Source organism: Pinus tabuliformis, chromosome 6, assembly GCF_031772625.1.
Source record: "Pinus tabuliformis cultivar Carrire ecotype Pingquan chromosome 6, CPIR1, whole genome shotgun sequence".
NCBI classification, from domain to species: Eukaryota; Viridiplantae; Streptophyta; class Pinopsida; order Pinales; family Pinaceae; genus Pinus; species Pinus tabuliformis.
Window position 1 is genome coordinate 67,284,561 of NC_142292.1, and position 22,840 is coordinate 67,307,400.

Here is a 22,840-nt window from a genome sequence, read left to right on the forward strand (position 1 = left end):
GCCTATCGATCGTTAGTCCCCGACAACCAAGTCCCGTTGTTAAAAATTAATATGCCAATGAACGCGAGACCAGCAAATCCAAAGTCAATGGAAACGGGAAGTGCGCAACCTCTGTCAGCTTTGATGTTTAAATTCTCGACTTTTTACAGTCAGTAAAATGACTTTTTATAGTCAGTCTCCGTGTCAAGACTGACTGACTTGGGGTCTTCCGTCTTTAGAAAGTTGCACAGACTATCTCTGGTGTTTATAAATCTTAGCTTTATAAGTCTAAATATGCAAATATCAGGGGACCAAGAAACTTGCTCTGCAACAAATTTCATGGCTGTAAGTATCATTTGTTCATGCCTATGTTTTTGAGTATATGCCTTTCGTGTTCAAAATGCTTTGTTTCTTCATTTGGCTTCCCCTGGTTCAATCAGAGTTGATTTGGGTTTAACTTGAATTTTGTTTCTAGAAGTAGATGTACTGTTTTTTCATCTAGGGTTCATTAGAATAGCTTGAAATTGAAATCTTGATGGAGCTGATAGATTCCCTGGGTCTTGTAATGGCAGCCAGACAAACTCCACATTCCAAGCTTTGGTGACTGGAATAGGAACCAAGATGTGTTTATATCTGAATACTTTGATATTGCAAGAGCAAGTAGGGTTAAGAAAGAAGATCATGGAAATGGGCATGCTGTCCCTGGTCCCAAAGGGCAGCTTCCAATCCATCAACATGGTCTGAAGTCATCATCAATGCCAAAGAAACGAGGAGCGCATAAGAAAGTACCTACAGCAAACAGTGCCACTTTTGCACCTAGAGAGCAGGATCTATGTCACGTTAAACCAGGGGATAAGAAAGAAATTTATCAGAGAATACACAGGAGCACAACAGATATGGTTGCTATGAACCCTTCAGCCCTGGTTCGGAAAGAATATGGTGTGAGCAGATCACCCAGTCCTTCATCCACCAAGACTGGTAATGAAAAATCATCTGCAAACAAGAAGGTATGTCATTCAGTTTATAGAAACAATAATTCATCCGTTAAGATTGGCAATGAAAAGCCAGCATCAAACAATAATGTGTTGTTCAGATCATATAAATAGGATTCTGTGTAACTCTCTGAACTGGCAATTTTCATTGCTTTTCCACCCTTTGCAAATGAGAAACCCTCCCTTATATAGATTGAGGTTCTCATTGCAAATATAATTGATTACAATGGACAACTCAAACTAAACTCAAACTATGAGTGTCCAAACCATGGGCTCAAAAAAGCTATAAGTCAAAATACAGTTCAAATTACCACCCTTGGCATGATCATCAAGTGAGTTTTATAAATAAACAATGTTAGGTCCCTATACTACTAGTGTAACCCCTTATTGTTATTAGTACAACTCCCTTATTATATTGTTGTGCCCATGTAGTCCCCATATTGTTATTATTGTGCCCCATAGAAACCCACTATTGTTATTATTGTGCCCTTACATTATTATTGTTATGTCGGCTCTAATTATATTATGACCCCTTAGACTCCTATATAGAAAGGAGGTATTGTCATTTGTATCGTCCAAGAATTGTTCATTTGTGTAATGTAAAGGAGGTTGACCCCTCGAAGAGGCTTATTTTTAAGGCATTGATCTATCTTTTCTATCTTTTTGTGAGCTGGTTTCATAACAAACAATGATAAATTCCCTTTGAAAGGGTTACATTACAATTCAAGGACCAATGGAGTTCATTTTCCTCCAACCACGGATTAAACTGCTTCACATACAACTAGAGGCTGGGGCAATATTCAATCTTCACCCTCTTCTTCAATGCTTGCCGTTGATTGGAGTTGAAGTGTCCAACGAACTTGTTGATGTGTCAATCTTCATGCCAATGTTCATTGAGATCTTCATTTAAAATGGTTATTAACAGCTCCATTGAGATCTTCATTTAAAATGGTTATTAATAGCTCCTTACGCTGATTAGGTGATGCAAACCACAGGAAGTCCTTTTAACATAACATAAACAAAATTAAGTTGTTGGATTGCCTTAGTCTACCATGACACACAATCATAAACCTTTACACATGATATCTTAGGACAAAGTGTGCTTGTCAAGAAGCTGATTAGCTAGGGTATGATAGGTAGGAGCATTATGGTAGGGAATGAAAAGGGAAAAACCTTCATGACATGACCTTCAAGTCATTATAGGAGTTACATCTTTTAATTTTGTCTAGTTTTAGCTGTGATTTCATCACTAGCCTTGCAAGAGGGAGCATAAAGTATTGAGGGGTCATTCCTCGACATCATTTAATACACCCCCCAATTGATTAGGTGTTTGATTCATTGAACACATCCTTTTTATTTTGATGTTCTTTAGACAAGCTAGGGAATAAGGGAAAGTCACATAATAAGATGTCAACTTGCTCAATCTCTATACATTCGATATAACTCTCCACCTCTTTTGACCATTTATATACTCTTTAGACAATTCAAGCATTTTCAATTTAATTAGGATTTACCAATTCATGCTTTTCATTTCACATATAGACCTTTTATGGATGACTTTGAGAAGCCCAGAATGAAGGCCAGGTAGTCCTTTTTCATGAATAGAATAGAAATGATGGGAAGATAGTGGAAACCCTAGGAAGTCACTAATAGTACACACTAACCATAAGACTTGACTCACTTTAAAAAATAAGCTATGTGCAATCATGATACAATGAGACAAAACATCAAATTGGATATATGAAATGATAATTAGTCCTATTGAGGCAAACATTGACATAATCACACTTAGAACCATAACACCATCCATTTACATGTATGTAATATTTAGCTATTGGTTTTTTCTTTTCAATTTGTGTGGAGGAAGTCATTTGATGCACCATGATTGAGCCGTCATTGGTGTGAAAAGAAAATGAAAGAGCATGTTTAGATGAGTGTAGTCGTATGTGAGAAAGAGGGATCCCAAAAAAATCAATAGCATACACCCATGGAGGCTAACTTTTCAAAAAATTGCCCCTTGGGTAATAATAAACATTATACACCAAGTTGTAGAGCATCTACATTAACTAAATGCAATGTTTTCATTGTGATATATTTATGCATGGAGATCTGACAATAATAACAATACATCGTGCCATAGAGCAAATGTCATGGACATAGATCTAACTATGTATATACTATGCACAGATATCACAATGCAAATATAACATTGAGCTACATTGAATGATCTATAACTAAGTTCTTATTGATCACCGTAAAATATCAACTTTACTAAAATACAAGTGCATATTGATTTGTGGTAACACATTGTCATGTGAGGTCATACATGACCCCTTTCAATATTAAAATTTCATTAGCTTCAAAAAATTAGCAAGAGCCCGACATGCAATTACAATAGAATCATGTTCACACTGTAACCATACCACCCTATCTCATATCAAGTCATTAATATGTGGAGGCATTAACTGTTATTAGAATTAGATTGATTTTTGGCAAAACTAGCAAGTTTCATTGGTTTTGGGATCATAATGGTCTAGTTGAAGGCTTTGGGGTCATAATGGTCTAGTAGGGCCAATTTAGTATTGAATTGGTAATAAATTCAAATTTTGGTTGGTTCTATATGGAACTATACAACCAAGGATGGGACCACTTAATCTAAAAAAAATAATAGAATAAAAAAGGGTGAAACACTAAACTTAACCCTAGCCCCCCCTTTAATGCTATTTAAAGAGGTCCCTCATGAGAGTGGGTTGTGGAGACTCAATGAGAAATGCTTGACAATGATGACCTATCTTGGATGGACTTGGACACACTTCCATAGACAAAGGGTTTGAACATTGTTGTTGGATAGGTGCCTTAAGGGTCAAGGGAATCAAGCCAAAATCCTATTTTTGAGTCAAGTCATGTTGATGATGAAGATGATGATAATTTAGAAGATCCTCTTATACAATTATATTGTAGAGCTTACATGTTATACCATAGTTATTAATTAGTAATATGCTAATTTTTGGACTTTAGAGGCTATTTAGAGCTCTTTGTTGATGCATTTTGGTTTAGATATGGATTGCACTTGGTGCTTTTTTCCCCTTGGAAAAATAGTAATTTTATTCATAAGACAAAATTACATGTTGTAGATGCGAAAAAGCATATGCATATGGTATGTTCATGTTTTCACAGAAAACATAAATACCAAAAAAAATAAAAATAAAAAAAATAAAACTATTCTTTTCTCCCTTTCTAGATACTTTGCACTTGGTGCTATTTTGATTATATTCACCATTACTTGCTATATACATGAGAATATTTGCATATTCTGTGTATAGTGGTTTGGATGCACATAGATGCACATGATTTTTTTTCTTTGATTTTTTTAAATTTGAATATTTTATTTTTTTTGGGTCAAAAAAATTTGTGGTCTAGTTTTATTCCTTATTTTTATTTGGTTTCGGTACTATTCTAGTTCCTTGGGTTGACCAGTTTGATGACTAGTCTATATTTTATAACATTGGAGGTATTTTGTGATGTCCATGTTGTACAAGGAATACAAAGTGTTGTTGCAATGCAATGACATCTCAAATACTATTGTTTCTAACCCTATAAAATTTGGATGCACTGCATAAAAAACACAAGCTATGGATGCATTATGTCATAACTCAGATAAATGTGATGTGATGTATTGTCATTGGATACATAAAAAGACATGGTAAGAAGGTTATATCCCTTTGAAATGGGGATCCATAATGCATCAAAGTTGTAGGAGGTGCGAGCTAATTGATCCAACACAAATTGTGTCCAACATCTTTGTGCATTGAAAGCTTGAGAAATTAGAAAGTGTCCATAATCAAGTAGTTGGTTACAGTGTACATGTACAACCATAGGTGGTTCGCTGTCATAAATATGTAAGGACAATCCTTCATTAGAGCCAAAGAGAAATAGCTTCATAAAGATACATCTTCAAACCTAAGAGCAAGGATAACCTAGAAAGCTTAACGAGCATGTTGCTTTATGACACTGTTACATGTAGCAACAAGGACCTTCAAATTTTTAAATCTACATAAATAATAACAGAGAGGAGATATAAGATGCACTAGATGAATTTTGTCGTAACAAAAATATACCAACCTACTAAGTCCTCCCTTGTGTGTGAAAATGCAAACAATTGAGCAAGGCAACTCAACGTTTGTGCAAAAATCTCACAATGCTAGGCATTGAGAAATGTTGTTGAAATTCATGGCATAAAACTATTGACTTATTAGCTTTCGAGGTCACTAAGAAAGTGTTTATACAATGCTTGAGGTTGCTTCATGTTATTTGGGATGCATGATGTATTGATTTTGATTGCTTGTACCATGATGAGTACACACGTTGAAGACAATTTTCTTGTGGATTGTTATGCCTTGAATTGATGCATATGCGGCACACTTGGTTAGGTGGTGGCATACCTATGTGGCATGGTGACATTCTTCATGTGTCACACATGCACGGATTTTTCACTTGTCTGGAATGAAACCCCACTTGAAGGAGGAGCATTGAGTATATAAAAGGAACATTGAGCCCTAGATAACATGGGGACACTAGGAAACTTATATGGAGGCTTGTACTTGACTTGATGAGACTTGGCTTGAGAAGCGATTGTGTAGGTGTGGTTTTCCGAGAGTACACATGTCTTAGGAGGGTGAATTGGAGCATTGGATGCCTTTAGCAGAGGAGCGTTTAACAAATCTTGTAGAATGTTCAACCTTGGACTGTTGCTTATTGGATGTACTACCTTGGAGCTTGACATCTATTCCTACGAGTTGGAGCACTTCAAACATGAAGCTATCTATAATTTAGCTAGGTTACTTATTGAGGAGGTGGTTAATTTTGTTGGGCTCCCTCACCTTTCACATAAATAAAGGGATGATAGTCCTTTCAATCATTATTCTTGTCCATTCATAGTAATTGCATGTGTGTGTTAGAGATGTGAGACCTAGATCCAACTAGTCTCTTTGTACTCTTCTTTGTATCCCCTCTTTTTGTCGTGAGCATTAGGGCTATTGAGGAGATTCAAGGCGATATTGTGATTAGGGTTTTTCCCTAACAAAACAAGGAATACTAGGGTTTCAAAGGAGCAAAAATAACACTTTATCTCCTGGATCTTGTGACAAAAGAAGACTAATGTTTTGTGGTGTTTAGAAACGCTAGTATTGCTTAAATTTCTTGAAGTGGACAAGTTACAAGGAGACTGTTTTGTACACTTATGCGATGTAAGTGTAGGTGCCAAGGAGGACTCATTGGTGTGAATGCTATCTTGTTGATGAATCATGGCGGAGCAAGCAACTTTGGTTGGAAATATTTCTAGCTAGGAGAAGTTGGTGGCTAGGGCTTTCTTATGGTAGTCTATCTAGGATTTGGAATGCATGACGTGTATTAGCTTACACTAGCTAGGCGCATGTACTTGTGCTTCATATTATATGATATATGGAGTGTTTCTACTATCCAAACTTTGGGTTATTGTATATTTGAATTTCAACGTATGTCATCTTTATGATTGAGCAGTTTCTAGCATTAGTTACACATGTTGATTTGACATAACATTAAGTAGATTTTGCTAAGTGATTTAACAAACATATATAAGCTAAAGGGGTAGATTTATTGTTGTAATAAGTTAGTTTCATATTTGTTATATAATTGGGAAGTGTGCCCTAAGATTTCAACATTGTCTCATTGAAGTGTATTTGTTTGGTATTTAATTTCTTGGGTTTCCTTGTTAATTTCATTGAAAAGAAGTGAATTATATGTTGTTGTAACTAATATTTCAGATTTAGTGCTAAGGTTGAAAGTGCATAACAAATAGAATTGAGAAACCTTAAGTTTGAGGTGAAATTTTTGAATTTGCATTAATTTCTATATATCAAATTTCTACATGAACCACATGATTATTGATAAATGTCAGGGATATTGTATGCTTAAAGTGCAACAAAGAGTCCATGCTAACCTGAGTAGTGTAGATGTTGAAGGGAGGCTCACCCCCTTGAGTTTTAAGGAGGTAGAATGAGCAACAATGCTAGCAGATACCATACATATCATTTCAGATATCTATGTTATCTCAATCAAAAGAAAAAAAGAGGGTGTAATACTTCAATACAAAAACAAAAATTAACACTAAACATCAAGGTGAGGAAGGAGTAATGAAAGCACATCTTTACAGAAGTGATGCATCCAATGCATGAAATCCTTATTTCACTAACCAACCATTTGGCACAAACCTCCACATTTATAGCATTGCAATTCTATTTGAATCATGTGAGCTTTGTGGGGATATTAGCTATTGGGAAATGGAATAAATATAAGGTGGAGTAAGTGTTAGTGTGATGCATGATATATCTAACACTAAAAGGGCCATGTTTCTTCTCAAACTACTAGAAAATTGTGGCATCACATGCCTTAGGAAGTCACAAGAGATTTGTATTAGGTCCTCATGTTAGAGAAAGTGTTGTATTGTATTCAATGACTCAAATTATGGGGAAATGATAAAGTACCCTTGGAGTCATTATCTAGAATGCCATGATAATGATGACATTTCATTATGTCAAATCTATGATCTTGTTCATTACTTCTATTCTATTTGAAGGGTGGTAAAGTCAAATAAGGAATCCCCTGTTGTATCAATCAACCATGTTGAAGTGGATTATGACATGAACAATGGTTGCATGAATGGTATAAGATGCAATAGGTAAAGGGGCATGGAAAACATAGTTACTGACTTAACAAGAACTCTATAGAATTTTCCTTTCTTTTAGAAATCACATTTAGTGTCTATTTTCACCCTTGTTTCAAGAAATGGTGCTACTAGTAGCATTCTTTTTTTCATAGTTAAAATTACAAAATTTTACAACTATCGTCTCTAAAGTTGCAAAGAAAAACCTTAAAATCAATCATAAAATACAAAAGTGGTGCTCACAGCAACATCCCGATTTTTTGGGGGTTTAAAATTACAACTTGGTTGAAATCATGGTCTCAACATCCAATACCATTGTAAACAAAAACTTTAAAACTGACTCTCAAAACTAAAAGTGGTGCTACAATTAGCACCCCTTTTCTTTGAGGTTAGCTTTTCAACTTGTTTGAGACCATGACCTTGACAATTGATATTGTTGTGAGTTAAAAACATGAAATCAACCTCTAAATTAAAATGCCATATTATAAGTAGCCCATTTATTTTATCTCTAAGGTTAAAATCACAAAGTTTTTTAAACTATCACCTAAATCACTTACTAATTAAAAATAAATTTAAAAACTAATAGATAAAAACATTAAAAAAATTAAATTAAAAAAGTAATAGATAAAAACGTTAAAAAAATTAAAACAATATAAAATAAGATTAAAAAAAAGAACATTTTTTGTTTTGTAAGCTTGGCAGGACTACATCTTCATCGTGTCCATTATATCACCCTGATCGGGGCAGGGAATTGAACCACTGAATTCACATCTAAGAGTGCCTTAACATAACACTCGATCACCATCTATCCAAGACCCCATGGACAACAAAAAATACAAATTAATTCAAACGTGAAAATTGGAAAAAAAAAATTAAAACAATTTGAAATATAATAAAAGGTATTAAAAAATTAAGAAAAATAACTAAAAAAATTTCAAAATTTAAATGTAAAGAGGAGGATGGGTAATGTGCGACATTTCCCCACCCTAGACATATCACTTGATTTTCAAGTGATGTTAGGCATCGACCCTTTCCACTACAAACTATTTTTTTTAAATATTTATTTTTGTTTTTTTTTTCCTTCAAATTGTTTTAATTTATATTTAATTTTTTAATTAATTAATTATTAATTTGTTTCTTTATTTAATTATGCTTTCTAAATTTATATATATACTCCTAAAAAATAGTTTTTAAGTGCAATTTTTTGGAAAGTTTTTTGACTTATTTTCCAATCTAATTTGTCTAGAATCCGACAAGGATTCATGGAAGTCACGAGTTTGACATGTGAACTCTTCACAATTGAAGTGCCCCAAGGGTTTTTGAGGATGTTGAATCATATATGCAGTCAAAAAACTAGTTTAAACAACATAAGTCAAGATTTAGCGAAAAAATTCGTCGGATTTCGGCTAGAGATCCACCAAAAACTCCAAAATGTCGCTAGTACTTTTCCTAATATGATTTTTGTCTTATTATATATATATATATATATATATATATATATATATATAATTCATTAATTACATATTATTTTTTAATGATTCTATTTGCAATAGTGTAAGCATTTTTGGCGATGACTTAAAACCTTGCATTTTTAAGCAAAGGAAATAAATTAGTTATTTATAACTCCACAATTCAATTTTGAGGTTTATTTCATGGTTCAGGTTCACAATAATATCAATTTTCAAGACCATAGTCTCAAATAAGTTGTAATGATAACGTCGAAGAACACTTTCAATTTTGGGAGTCAATTTGAAAGTTTTTGTTTCGAGCAATACTAATGCTAAGACCAATATTTCAACTAAGTTGTAATTTTAATCAGCCCAAAAATGAGGTTGATTTTGATGTTTTCTACAACATTATAAGGACTAAAACCGTGGTGGGAAATTGTAGTAATTCTACCTCAAGAAAAAAATGTGTTGCCAATAGCATTACCTTTTCATTTGGGGGTTGATTTTGATGTTTTTGATGCAAAAATATGGGTTCCGAGAGCTATGGCTCTCGTTTTTCTGTCAGAATTTTCATTAAGGTAGTAACTATTTTTGAAACCAAGGTGGAAAGGTTGTTGCACAAAGCCCTAGAAATTGTTTCAAAGAGCTCAATGCTCTTTAATGGTGTGCTTACTTAGGGGAAAGTTGTGCACTAAGGTCCTTTGCAACAACATTCAACTCCAATATGCTAGTGTGATTGTTCTTAACTAAGTATTAATGATCTATGCAAGATTCATTATTTAAATCTTGAGTTTTACAGAGTTATTTAAGATTCAATATCTTCTTTTCCATACTATAATGACACATGTCTTCCATTCAAGGTTGTTCAAGTAGCACTTGTAGTTGTCTCCTTTAAAATTCATAACTCAAAAATCATGTTTTTGCAAAAAATCCCTTCTCTATGATATCCTCAATCTATCATTTTGCATAACTTGAAAACATTCGAGCAACATAAGAAGAGGACATCCAAGCTCTCTCCAAAAGGCTATAATGATTAATGTCAACATTAGAGCCTTGATTTTCTATTATGCAAAGAACATGCATACCATCAAAGTAATCACATTATCATATTTAATTCCCCAATGGAGAGTTGTGGAGTAGGCATTGTGACATTTTTAAGTCATGTCCAAATCATACAAAATATTAAATACATAAATCATGTTTGTCAAAGAAAGGAATTATATCTTCATCACTATAAGAACACGAGCAAGTTATTAAATAGGATTACAAATATAATGTGGTAGAAAGTGCATGATATTGATCTTATTTCTCAAACCATGGCACAACGACCTCTGATGATGATGATTAGTGGAAGAGATGTGTGTAGTGGATGTGTCATCCACAAAGAACTAGGACACACTACTAATCTCATTCACATAATTAAATTTATGATTAATCTCATGATGCTTTGATATAACGTCATTCTTACATGGCATTGTAGTAGTGTTAAGATGGACAATTTGGCATTGTCCCAATGCATGTGTGTGTACCATACAACCATACAAACATGTTCTTAGGGAATTTTTTTAATGTAGTAGTGCTAGATGTAAAAGGCATTACTTGGATGCGATTCACATTTGTGCACTTTGTATAATGAAGCATTGGCATGATCATTAGGTCTAAAAAATACATATATTCTTTCAACGAGATACTTAAGCAAACTAATCACAGATGCACGTTACCACATTCCACCATAACAAATTTCATTAGTATCTTTGATCCTTGAGTAGGTTTGTACTATTAGGGTTGTTTTTGAGTAGATTCTTGAGCATGCTTCACATATGCATGTGCCAAATCTTGCACTACTAAATGAAGGTTTCATAATTTAAGGTGCTTTCCAAGTGGTTGTGCTTCTGTAAGCATAGAGAAAATGGGAAGAGGAATATGTTGTGTTAAAGAAATGATTTTGGGAGTAGGTTACTACATGAGACCAAGCATAATAGGGTTCATAGGGTTGGGGGACTAAATTGGAAATGATTAGTTCAAGGGGGGGTTCCAATGTTCATCAAATAGGCTTGTTCTATAATGAGCGTGCAACAATTATTTTGATTATGGTGCAAGCTCTCATGAATGTAGAAAAATATTTTAGGTGACTTAGAACCTCTTGCTTATTGATGTATAAACTCCCATACAAGATATTTTAATCCATAGAAAACACTCATCGAAAATGATTTTGATGACATACTAATAAAATATTTCTTGAAGCTTCCAAAGAACAAGTTGGATGCACCCTAGTTTCCCATTGCTTCAACATGAAATGATGGTGTTGAATTAAGGTAACATAATGGGTTATGACACATAAAGGTTACAACACCCTCATGCAAGATAACCTAAAATAAATTGAACAATTACATAACGAAAAGATAATAAGTATTATGTGACAATCACATAATACTTATATTATGTAACACGTCAAGAAATGCATAAAATAATATGATAAAGTGAATTTAAAACTTTACTTTTGATTTATAATTAAACACATACAAAATCCATAAAACATCACTATAATAACAAAAAATTCAAAATATATAAATATATTGTAATCTAAATTTAATAGTATTTTTGTATAATTATTAACAAAATTTCACTATCACAAAACAAATACATCAATATTAAAAATATAGAAAATATAACTTTAAAAAAATCACAATAGAATATTCTAATTATTCTCTACCATATTTCATCTATAAATATAATCTCATTATCACAAAACAATTACATTTGACATTTAAAAATATGAAAAAATTTAAACAACAATTTACAATGAATGAGTCCATTTATTCTACTCTCCTATCTAAATTCAATAGTTATAGTGTTTACAATAATTTGTTGTAAATTAATACATCTTTATTTTGGTTACAAATTGTTGTAAATCAATATATCTTTATTTTGATTACAAACTTATTCACATCACAATCATGCTATATTTTAATTTCATAATTATTCAAAACAAATAAAAAAATATTTTTTTTTCTTTTATACATAAATACTTTAAACAATAAAATAGTCATGCTATACTCGGTCTCATAGTTATTTAAAACGAATAATAAAATATTTTTGCTTCATACATAACCATTAAAATAATAAAATAATCATTTTAAGTAGTTGGAACCCAATATATATATATATATATATATATATATATATATATATATATTTTGTTTATAATTATTTAAAGTAAATGATAATTTTTTTTATCTCTATGTCTATTAATTTATGAAATATAGATTAGTTGGTTGATGTCGAGCTTAATTCTAATTTATCATGTTTTATATTTAAATTTCATGAGTAGAGATTAAAGTATGAAAGTTAATTGTTAAGATTATATTGTTGAAAGAGGAGGCTTGATTGTATAATTTTGGTGACAACATGCCCTAGTTGGATATATCATTTAGACATAGTTTAATATTTTTTATTGTATTTGGCCAAATTGACAATTAGGTTAGGCTCATACTAATGTGGCACACGATTCTGCCAGCCACCACTCTAAACTAATGATATCACAAGAAGTGCATTAACAATGCACTCTATCACCAACTAATCTATACCACAGAGACATGACTTAATATTGACCCAAAAATGATAAATTGTTTTACAACCTTGGAAAACTTTAAATTAATATTCACAAAATAAAAGAATTAATAAAAACTATGCAAAGTAATAAAAAAATAATATTTTGAAGTGCCATAGCCTAACTCTTCTATGTTTTAGCTTTTTCTAGTGTACATTTTCAGAGCAATTTAAAAAAACTATTAGAATCACCAATTTGAATTAATAATTTAAATACTTCAAAGATTTTCGGAGACACTGAATCTAACTATATATTCAAAAACACATTTTAAATAGTAAAAGATTATAATTTTATCCCAATTACATAATCAAATTCCAACTAACAAACCAAAACAGAGAAAAGTTAGAAAATGACTTTTAAAATCCATATTTCAAACATGTAATTCTCATCTCAAATGATGACCATTTCTTTTTTAATTATGAAAAAGTCATTAATGTTAAAGTCTAAAAGCATAAAGTCATTTATGGTGAACAATGTCAATATTATTCACTAAATTGTATGGTGACATTACCTTTCAATTGCAATAGACTCTCGTTTACGGTAACTAATATTTATGACACTATATGTCTATTAATGCATGGGTTGTATATGTTCACCAATATTTATGACACTATATGTCTATTAATGCATGGGTTGTATATGTTCACCAATATTTATGACATTATATGTCTATTAATGGGTGGGTTGTACATGTTCATCAATATTTATGACATTATATGTCTATTGATGTGTGGGTTGTATGTTCACCAATAATTTAAGCAAAGATATAATCTAACGGTGACCATATATAACAACTCATTAATAGAAATATATTTACCAATGATTTAAGCAAAAATATAATCTAAGAGTGAGCATATACAACAACTCATTAATAGAAATAAATGAATTATATACAACCACCATTAATACAAGTATACTCTGATAAATATGCCTCCGCCCTTAATGCTCAAATGTAAAATACATTTCACAAGATAATAAATGCATTTAAAAATATAATAAAAATTCATTAAAATATATAATTAATTGTGTATAATGAATAGCAAGTTTGAACAAAACCATCAAAATATATGTTCAAATAAAAGGTCTACTTATTAATAGACAAACAAGTGGCAAATCAATCTCTTCATGGTAAAATGCAAAATACATTTTTCAAGCTAATAAATGCATTTTAAAATGCAATTAAGAGTTCATTGGAATATATAATAAATGGTGGAAATGATATGGAAAACAAATATAGGTAGTTGTTTTAATGGGCCTGGAGTATGCCCTAAAACTGCTTCTGCTTGGCTAAGAGCTCGTCTTCCTCGGACGTAAGGAAACAGGTTAACGGCCCAAGACCCAGAGGCATCTGGCAGGAGTGAAAGCCTGCTCCCTTACGGACCACCAGCGGGTTATTTCAGGTGGCGTGGTTTTCCTTGATAACAGTGATGTGTCAACTGACATTCGCGGATAGCAGCCAGAGATGGCTGTCCTCACTGTTGGTTTGACAAACTGAGTTTGATAGGTTTTTCCACCTTTTGAAAAAAAAAAAAAAAAAGAAAAAAAAAAGGTAGTTGTTTTAAAATGCAATTAAGAGTTCATTGGAATATATAATAAATGGTGGAAATGATATGGAAAACAAATATAGGTAGTTGTTAATTTAGTTTAAATGTAGCTAATGAATGTGATATAAGATCAAAAAATGAAATGAAAATATAAAGAGTAAGTTAATTTTATATTTATAAAATGAATCCATATATAAATAAATGAAGATCGATGATGTCATGGCCTAAACATAAATACATTTCCCTGTTGTTTCAACTTTAATGCCCCCAACGAACTACTCTGATACAATAAATGAAGATCGATGATAAATGACATGGCCTAAATACATTTCCCTGTTGTTTCAACTTTAATGGCCCCAATGAACTACTCTGACACACCAATGGAGATGCGATGTGCTGTACACTAGCAGATCCAAAGTCAATGAAAAATGGAAGTGCGCCTCATTTGCCAGCTTTTAGAGTTTGATCACGGACGGTAGCCATGGTTGTCTTTATATGGACTTTTTACAGCGATTGCGCTGACTCTTCAGAGTCATTGTTCTCCGTGCTGACCTGGGGTCTTTCGTCTTTTAGAAAGTTTCACATGCTCCCTTATAATTCTCTATATAATTCAATTCATATAGCTTGGCTTCATTGTCTGAAAATCCAAACATCGGACCACCAACGAGCTTGCGTTCCAACAAATTCCATGACTGTAAGTGTCTTCTGTTCATGCTGTCGTTTCTGGGTATGTGCGCAAGTGATCAAAATGTTTGGTTTCTTCGTTTGGGTTTGCCTGATTCAATGAGAGTTGATTTGGGTCTAACTTGAATTTTTGTTTTTGAAGTAGGCGCGCTGTTTTTTCATCTAGGATTCATTAGAATAGCTTGAAATTTAGAGTTTGATGGAGCTGATAGATTCCCTGGGTTTTGAAATGGCAGCCCAGCAAAGTCCACATTCCAAGCTTCGGTGACTGGAATGGGAATCAAGAGGTGATTATATCTGAATACTTTGACATTGCAAGAGCAAGTAGGGTTGAGAAAGAAGGTAGTGGAAATGGGTATGCAGTGTCTGGTGCCAAAGGGCGGGTTCCAATCCATCAGACTGGACTTAACTCCTCATCAATTCCAGAGAAACGAGGAGCGCACAGGAAAGTACCCACATCGAGTCGGCCAGCAAACAGTGCTCCTTTGGCATCTAGAGAGCAGGATCTATATCATGTTAAACCAGGAGCTAAGAAAGAAATTTATCAGAGAAAATCCAAGAGCGCAACAGACGTGGTTTCTGTGGTTCCTTCGGCCAAGGTTCGGAAGGAATTTGGTGGGAGCAGAACACCCAATCCTTCATATGTTAACACATGCTATGAAAAACCATCTGCAAACAACAAGGTATGTCATTTAGATCAAAGAAACAGCACATCATCAATTAACACTGGCAATGAAAAATCAGTAGCAAACAATAATGCATTTCAACAGATTTTAAAAATAGGACTCTTTATAACTCTGTGAATACTCCCTAGTTGACTACGCTCTATGAGCTGGTGAGCTGAGTCAAAACTCTGAAAGCCAATGCTGAAAATCTTGGCCTTTGATGCACTTGTCAAGTCTGGAGTGTAATAGTTCCACTTGGTGTGTCAATTGGCTGTGGTTTAGCGGAGTGTCAAGGTGTCCGAATGCCTCTTAAGGGCTAGGTTTATAGTCCTTGTTCTTACTGTTTTATGTTTCAAATTTGGCAGGCCACCAAAAAGAAAGCTCTGCCCAAGTTTGGTGACTGGGATGTGAATGATCCAACAGGAGGAACTCCCTTCACCACTATATTCGATGAAGCAAGAAACGAAAAGAAAGGAGCCATGCCTGCTAATAAGACCTCCTCACAAAGAAATGCCTCTAGCCCTATTGACGAGGATTTATACAAGCAACAGAGCTATTCCCATAAGAAATACGGAGTAAGCTTTACATCTGCATTAGGAATGTATTCTGTCATAGGTCTTTGAAAAATATTAGAACATGCTACTTCACTGTCTCTTTCAAGCAGTGCAACTAAGTTTTCGTTTCTGATAAATAACATGGCTTTGTTGGATTTTCACACTCACCTAAAAACCAATTCTAACGGGCTTAACCTATTATTTGCAGGAGAAAATGCTTTCAATAATTTCAAAAATCTTCAGTGGAAAAATGATTTGTCAATGAATAATTGGTGACAACGTTCATCCTTGACACTCTTCTTATCACGGACCCTACGTGTTTGGGAAACCACTTCACATGATTTCATGTGAATATCTTCATATTATGTAGACTGTTTGTACATGATTTGCCCCATGGGTAAAGGGATTTGGGTGTCTCTCCACAGAGTAGACCCTCTCCCCATGATAATATTGGAGCTCGCCAAAAGACATTTGTAGATTCATTGAGCTTTCTATTTCAGATAAGTTTCTTGGTCGTTCACTGACTTTCTTCCTTTATCTGGCTATATCAAAACATACGTAGATAGATTATCCTCATCATGCAATACTAAGGATTGTACATTTCTGTGATGGCAAATATCAGTATAATGTAGCTCTTAAACTCAAAATTAATTTAGTGGTTTAAAATGCCCTATCTGTATTCTTATTTAACTCTTTTTTGTAGTAGAAACATATGCCTGCAGCTGAACATGTGTTTACCATGTATGCAATGGTTGAATTTTACAGCAAATTTTTCTTCTCAGTTATAGTTCCGTTTTTTATAAACAATCTTTTTCATGGACAAGCAGATCCAGAAGATACAAACTTTCCGTGCAATCTCTTTATCAGTCCATCTACTTTCAGACGTCTGAGTTAAAATCTAAACTACTTTTCCAGGGCTGCTGTAGTGGTTTCCTCAATGTTATTGACTCAATTTTCCTGCATGTCATGGTTTATATTTTTCTTTTATCAAGGTTGTGATTAGGCCATGTAAAACAAATTGAAGCAATTAACTAAAACTGTAGTAGTCATTCCTAGAGCTTTGGTGTCATGGCTCATAGCTCCTCTGGCTTGTGGTTGTTATCCATGCGATGGCTGTAATAATTTCAAATCTTTCCACTACAGTGACATATGTTGGGATTTGGGTTCACACTAGTACTGTCCATCTCCCATTGTAACTGATCTTTTGAGTCACAGATTTGCAGCATCTGTTAAGGATGTGGATTTAAGCTGTGAAAGACAATAAGCAGTGATACAGTACACATCTTCATATTCACAGTTTTTAGAATCAACAGATTGGAAGTTTTCTGAGCCAAAGTCAAGCAGGATAATCAATGGATTCAGTTGGATTATTCTCTCTAGCCTCCTTTGGTTTAACTGATTGAGTTGTTGCTGTGGATAAGGTTGTATGATTTACTACTGCAAATTTGAGGGCGTGACGAAGTTTACATTTTACTCAAGCAACTTTTTCAAAACCCCATGCTCTCTTTAACATATTTCAAGACTCAGAAATAGGTTTGCCCATCTCGATTCTCATTCTGCTCACTGGCTTGATAATAGAACATGAAACCCTAAGATGGAGCAATACATAGAAATGCAAAACTGCGTTCACTCTGCATGGAAAACCCAACAGAAAGACATCAAAACCATCACCTTCGAGGCCAAATTAATGCACAACAAAATGGGATGGATCTTTGGTTTTCAGAACACACATACATGAGACAAAACACATAAGAGAAGGAAGAAAGTTCCTCAAAGTTCCATGTTTTCCTATAAAAAGCGTTTTAAAACTGTTTTCTTGAAGATAAGATGGATCTTCAGCTCGAAATTGATCTAAACCCAACTCGTTTACCCTTTATCTAAAAATAAAGGACACCTATCTAAAATGGGCATTAACTTGACCCCTCTTGAAGGACACCTATCTAAAATGGGCATTAACTTGACCCCTCTTGAAGGACACCTATCTAAAATGGGCATTAACTTGACCGCTCTTGAATTTGGATATTCGTGCACACTAAATGCCACCAACACCAGAAGATTCCAAACCCCACTTGATTTGCCCAGAGAAGACATGAATAATTCAAGTAAGAGATACAATCCAAGGGGTTACTGCTATCAGCCATAACTTAAACAAATACCCTGTTTTACATAAAGAAACTAAAATGCTGCAGGAAGAGAAGGAAATGAAAATTTGCAAAGACCATTGAAATAATTCACAGAGAAAAATATGGAAATGTGAAGTACACATGCAAAGAAAATGTATTTACAGAACAAACTATCTGCTGGAAAGTCTGTGCTTCCCGTGTTGGTGTGGGCTCACCCAATGTTGAGCAGATTCATAATCTACTTCCCATGCTTTTTGCCTTTTATGTCACAATAATGCATTGTATGCTGTAAAGTGGCTAAATACTTTTCTCCTTCTCTAAGGATCCTCAGATAATCTGCACGCTTCTCTGGACAACCAACGGGATAGATAATACTTTTCTCCTTCTCTCAGGATCCTCAGATAATCTGCACGCTTCTCTGGACAACCAACGGGATATATAGGTTCCCTTTGAAGTTTTGTCAGATTCGCCTCTTTAATCCTTCATACCCAGATAATCTCTCTAGCGCAAATATCCCACACGTAATCTTCATATCACGCTAAGCGATGAACACTGCCCATAAGACTCATACTCTTAAGAAGACTCCCCAGCCATGAACATTTGGGCAAGAAAACTCTAATCACTTTCCTGAGCAACTGTCCAACACTCTTTCAGAAAACCAACAAAACATTCTTAAAATAAAGTAACATCTCAATTTTGAATCAAGCATCCCATCTTTAAGCATAACTTCATAACCACGAGTCCCCATTTAACTACAATTTAACTACTTGTTTTAAAAAGGACCAGTGTATATATCCCTAATATAGGAGTGTAGAGTAATATAGGAGTGTAGAGTGCGTAGAGTGGAGCATCCCATCTTTAAGCATAACTTCATAACCACGAGTCCCCATTTAACTACAATTTAACTACTTGTTTTAACAAGGACCAGTGTATATATCCCTAATATAGGAGTGTAGAGTGCGTAGAGTGCCCTCGCTAGAATAGCTCATCCCTAATAAGAATCACAAAATAAGTAAAGCATTGTACTAAATAAGTAAAGCATTTCAATACAATACAGGAGTGTAGAGGGTGTAGAGCTACTTGTTTTAACAAGGACCATTGTATATCCCTAATATAGGAGTGTAGAGTGCACTGAGTGTAGAGGGTGTAGAGCTACTTGTTTTAATAAGGACCAGTGTATATCCCTAATATAGGAGTGTAGAGTGCGTAGAGTGCACTGGCTAGATTAGCTCATCCCTAATAAGAATCACAAGTAAAACATTTCAATACAAGAGTGTAGAGTGTGTAGAGCTACTTGTTTTAACAAGGACTAGTGTATATCCCTAATATAGGAGTGTAGAGTGCACTGGCTAGAGTAGCTCTCCCTAGTAAGAATCACAGTACTAAATAAGTAAAACATTTCAATATAGGAGTGTAGAGTGTGTAGTGTGCACTGGCTAGATTAGCTCATCCCTAATAAGAAAAACATTTCAATATAGGAGTGTAGAATGTGTAGATTGCACTGGCTAGATTAACTCATCCCTAATAAGAATCACAGTACTAAATAAGTAAAACATTTCAATTAAGAGCGAGTTAATAAATAGATAAATTCGATTTTTGTGGAACTATAGCTTTTAGCAAAATCCTTAACATAACAATCATTGTAACTTAACTAAATAAGAACAATCAAACTTCCATCACATAGACAAGAATCGGGCAAAAAATCAAGGGCTAATTGGCATTAATTCAATAACACTTACAATAAGGATATGAAGAATAGTAACATGAAGTTAAACATCAACAATAGTGTTGTCACTCACTGCATTGTGGGTTTCAATTCGTCAAGGTTGCCCAAGATCAGTGAAGTTTGGAGCCACTTTCCCAGACCACAGAAGATCTCAGAGCTTAATCAGACCCTGTCCATTGCCTAGTGCTCAGAAAGAGCTTTCCAACGGTATATAGAAGTCCAAGAATGGTCTTCTAGATCGGATGTTAGAGCATGTTGAAGGTCACTCTTGGAAAGCCTTGAAAACCAAGAAAATGACCAAGAATGAGGGCAAATATCACATACTGGGGGCTCCGGGCACAATTAGCCCCAAACATGGCAATCCCACAATCTCGCGCTATCGGCATACCGGCGGATCAAAGGGTTGCCACCATAAAAACCTTGCGGGGGCGCGATTGCGATGTAGTGTAACATCGTCAAGGGAGGCCGAAAAGAGTTAACAAAGGAAATGCGGAACAAAACCAATGTCGGGCTGGCCCCCTTCTCTCTCCTCCACGTGGCGGTACAACGGTACGACATATCGGCATTAGACACCCCGTAATCCCGCATCATCGCGATCCCGCACATCAGCGTATCGGACATATCGGCAGGGCCCAGGAGTTCATAGGCTTATCGGTGATCGGCGGTGGGCAAATCTTGCATCCTGCAGTCCCGCATGGCCTGCGCAATATCAATGGGCCATTCTTAAGGAATTTCAGGACGGGTCGAGGGGAATACGCTGATGGTGTTAATAGTGGGGAAGGGGCAGATTTCATTTTACAAAGGAAATGCACACAAAGACAGGGATGGGTGGGCCCTTTCTCTCTCCTTCATGTGACGGTATGGTTTATCGGAGGTCGGGGGGGCTTGGGCATAGTGAATCTCGCATATCGGCCTTGTCAAAGCCCTGCCTCCTGCAGTCCCACATGGCCCCCGCAATACCTGATGGGCCATTCTTAAGAAATTGTAAGGGAAATCGTCGATGTAATATTAAATCGCTGGGGAAGGCCGATTTAATTTAACAAAGGAATTCAAAGAAAAACCAAGGCAGGCGGCCCCCTTTCTCTCTCCTCCAAGGGACCACGTGGCACAATCCCATTGGCCCATATGTATGACTTGGTAACGAATGTCATCGATGACGTGGCAATACGAAGGACACGTGTCAAGCAGTTTCGACGTTTTCAGTGGTCTTATAGGCGCATTTCTGAGTGACACGTGTCACCACTCACAGGGTAACATGTGGCAACGATGACGTCATCTCGCATATCGGCGATCGCAACTGCCTAGGGGAGAAACTTAAGGAAAAGTGCATTCAGCGTCGGGATGTGGGATTTCGAGTAACAAAGAAAAGGCCCCCGCTTGCAATGTTTCATAGGTTCTATTTAATAAAGATTTAGCATCCAGATTTCAGCCGATGCGGTAAAAAGGCGTCATTGAGGGCGATTCAAGTTGTAAAAGGAAAAGGCCCCCGCACAACTGTTGATAGCCTTAGTGCCCAAAGGGCTAAGCCCTTGGTTCCAGCCCTCGGTCATATGAGGAAAGTTACACAAGGGGCTATAATAAAGAGGGGCTAAGGGGGAAATCAAAAAGTGCCTATTTCACTTGTTTTAGGGGTAAAAATCTCGCGGCTGAGAGACTTCGTTGTTACACTACATCAAGGCACCGATAGTGAAAAGCAGAGGTTTAAAGGGCATGATGGGTCGGCAGCGATGGTTTTAAGAAGAACAGGTGGTGCTGCAAAACACGAGATGGGCTAATCCAAAAGAAGCCCACTATGACACGGGTCCGAGAACCGACACCGAATGAAATAAAGGTAGAAAAGACAGAGGTTGGTGAAGTAGTGCAAGAAGCCATGCCTTAAGTAGAACAACTCCTGCAACAGAGACAATCACAGGATGGGCAAGGAGATCTTTGTATATTTTGCATCTTATGGTTATTTATTTGTTGTACTGTAACGTGCCTCCTTTCCTGAGGCATTTAATTCTGTAATATTTTGGGCCACAGAGCCATTTATGACTGAGACAGCTAGTCGAGCTGACAGCTGAGTCTAGACTAGAGATATTTTGTTGTAATGAATATTCTTGCTCCCTATCTAGATAAATAGGGTAAAGCAAGGCTTAGAAAATGTTCAGAAATTCTATAGAAAACATTACATGCTATTTTCAGACTGTATCTCTTTGTAACACAGATTTTTCAAAATATCAAGGGAATGGTGGTGATTCCCTCTTCAAGAATTACAATATGTGTTCCCTTTGTTAAAACCCATTTTATGTTTATATTTCTTCTTTGTATTCATGCAATTATAGCTACTATAAATATTTCAAGCTTCCTCATAGATTTATTTGTATTGATATGTGAATGCAAATGCTTGTAATTATATCACAGATTCACTTGTCTCAATAGTGTTGATGCATATACCTGTGTGGACTATTGAAATCATGTCTTTAAATCTGCAACACATGAATCATAGCATTCAGCTCCTCCTTCATCCATTATTTTTGTCTGTAACTCAAATAAGTATAGAAATCCTTAATGTCTCAAGCTCTATGTGTTAAGTGTAGAAGTCTTGAAGCCTTATGCTCTACGTGATGGGTTTCTCCTTCTCTTTGTTCTCTCTCGTTCGCCCTATAAAGGTTTATTAAGCTGTAAGCCCTTGAAATACTCAGCGTCCATTATTCTTATGCATATTTCTGAGATCTGAACCTGTGAAGAAGTACCAGAAATCCATGTTTTATTTGTTTGGATAAATGAACCAACCCATTTCCTATTAATATATGTATCTATAGCATAGAAGTGA

At 35.0% G+C, this 22,840-nt stretch overlaps 1 protein-coding gene across 1 annotated transcript; it reads left to right on the plus strand.

The window, feature by feature from the left end:
• Positions 1–33: 33 nt before the first annotated feature.
• On the plus strand, positions 34–16,866 carry LOC149257259 (uncharacterized). The gene is made up of 5 exons (XM_089413862.1): positions 34–324; positions 552–986; positions 15,194–15,640; positions 15,988–16,197; positions 16,385–16,866. The coding sequence occupies exons 1-5, from the start codon at positions 274–276 to the stop codon at positions 16,439–16,441; spliced, it is 1,200 nt and encodes a 399-aa protein (XP_089269988.1). The 5' UTR covers positions 34–273; the 3' UTR covers positions 16,442–16,866.
• The last annotated feature ends 5,974 nt before the right edge of the window (positions 16,867–22,840 follow it).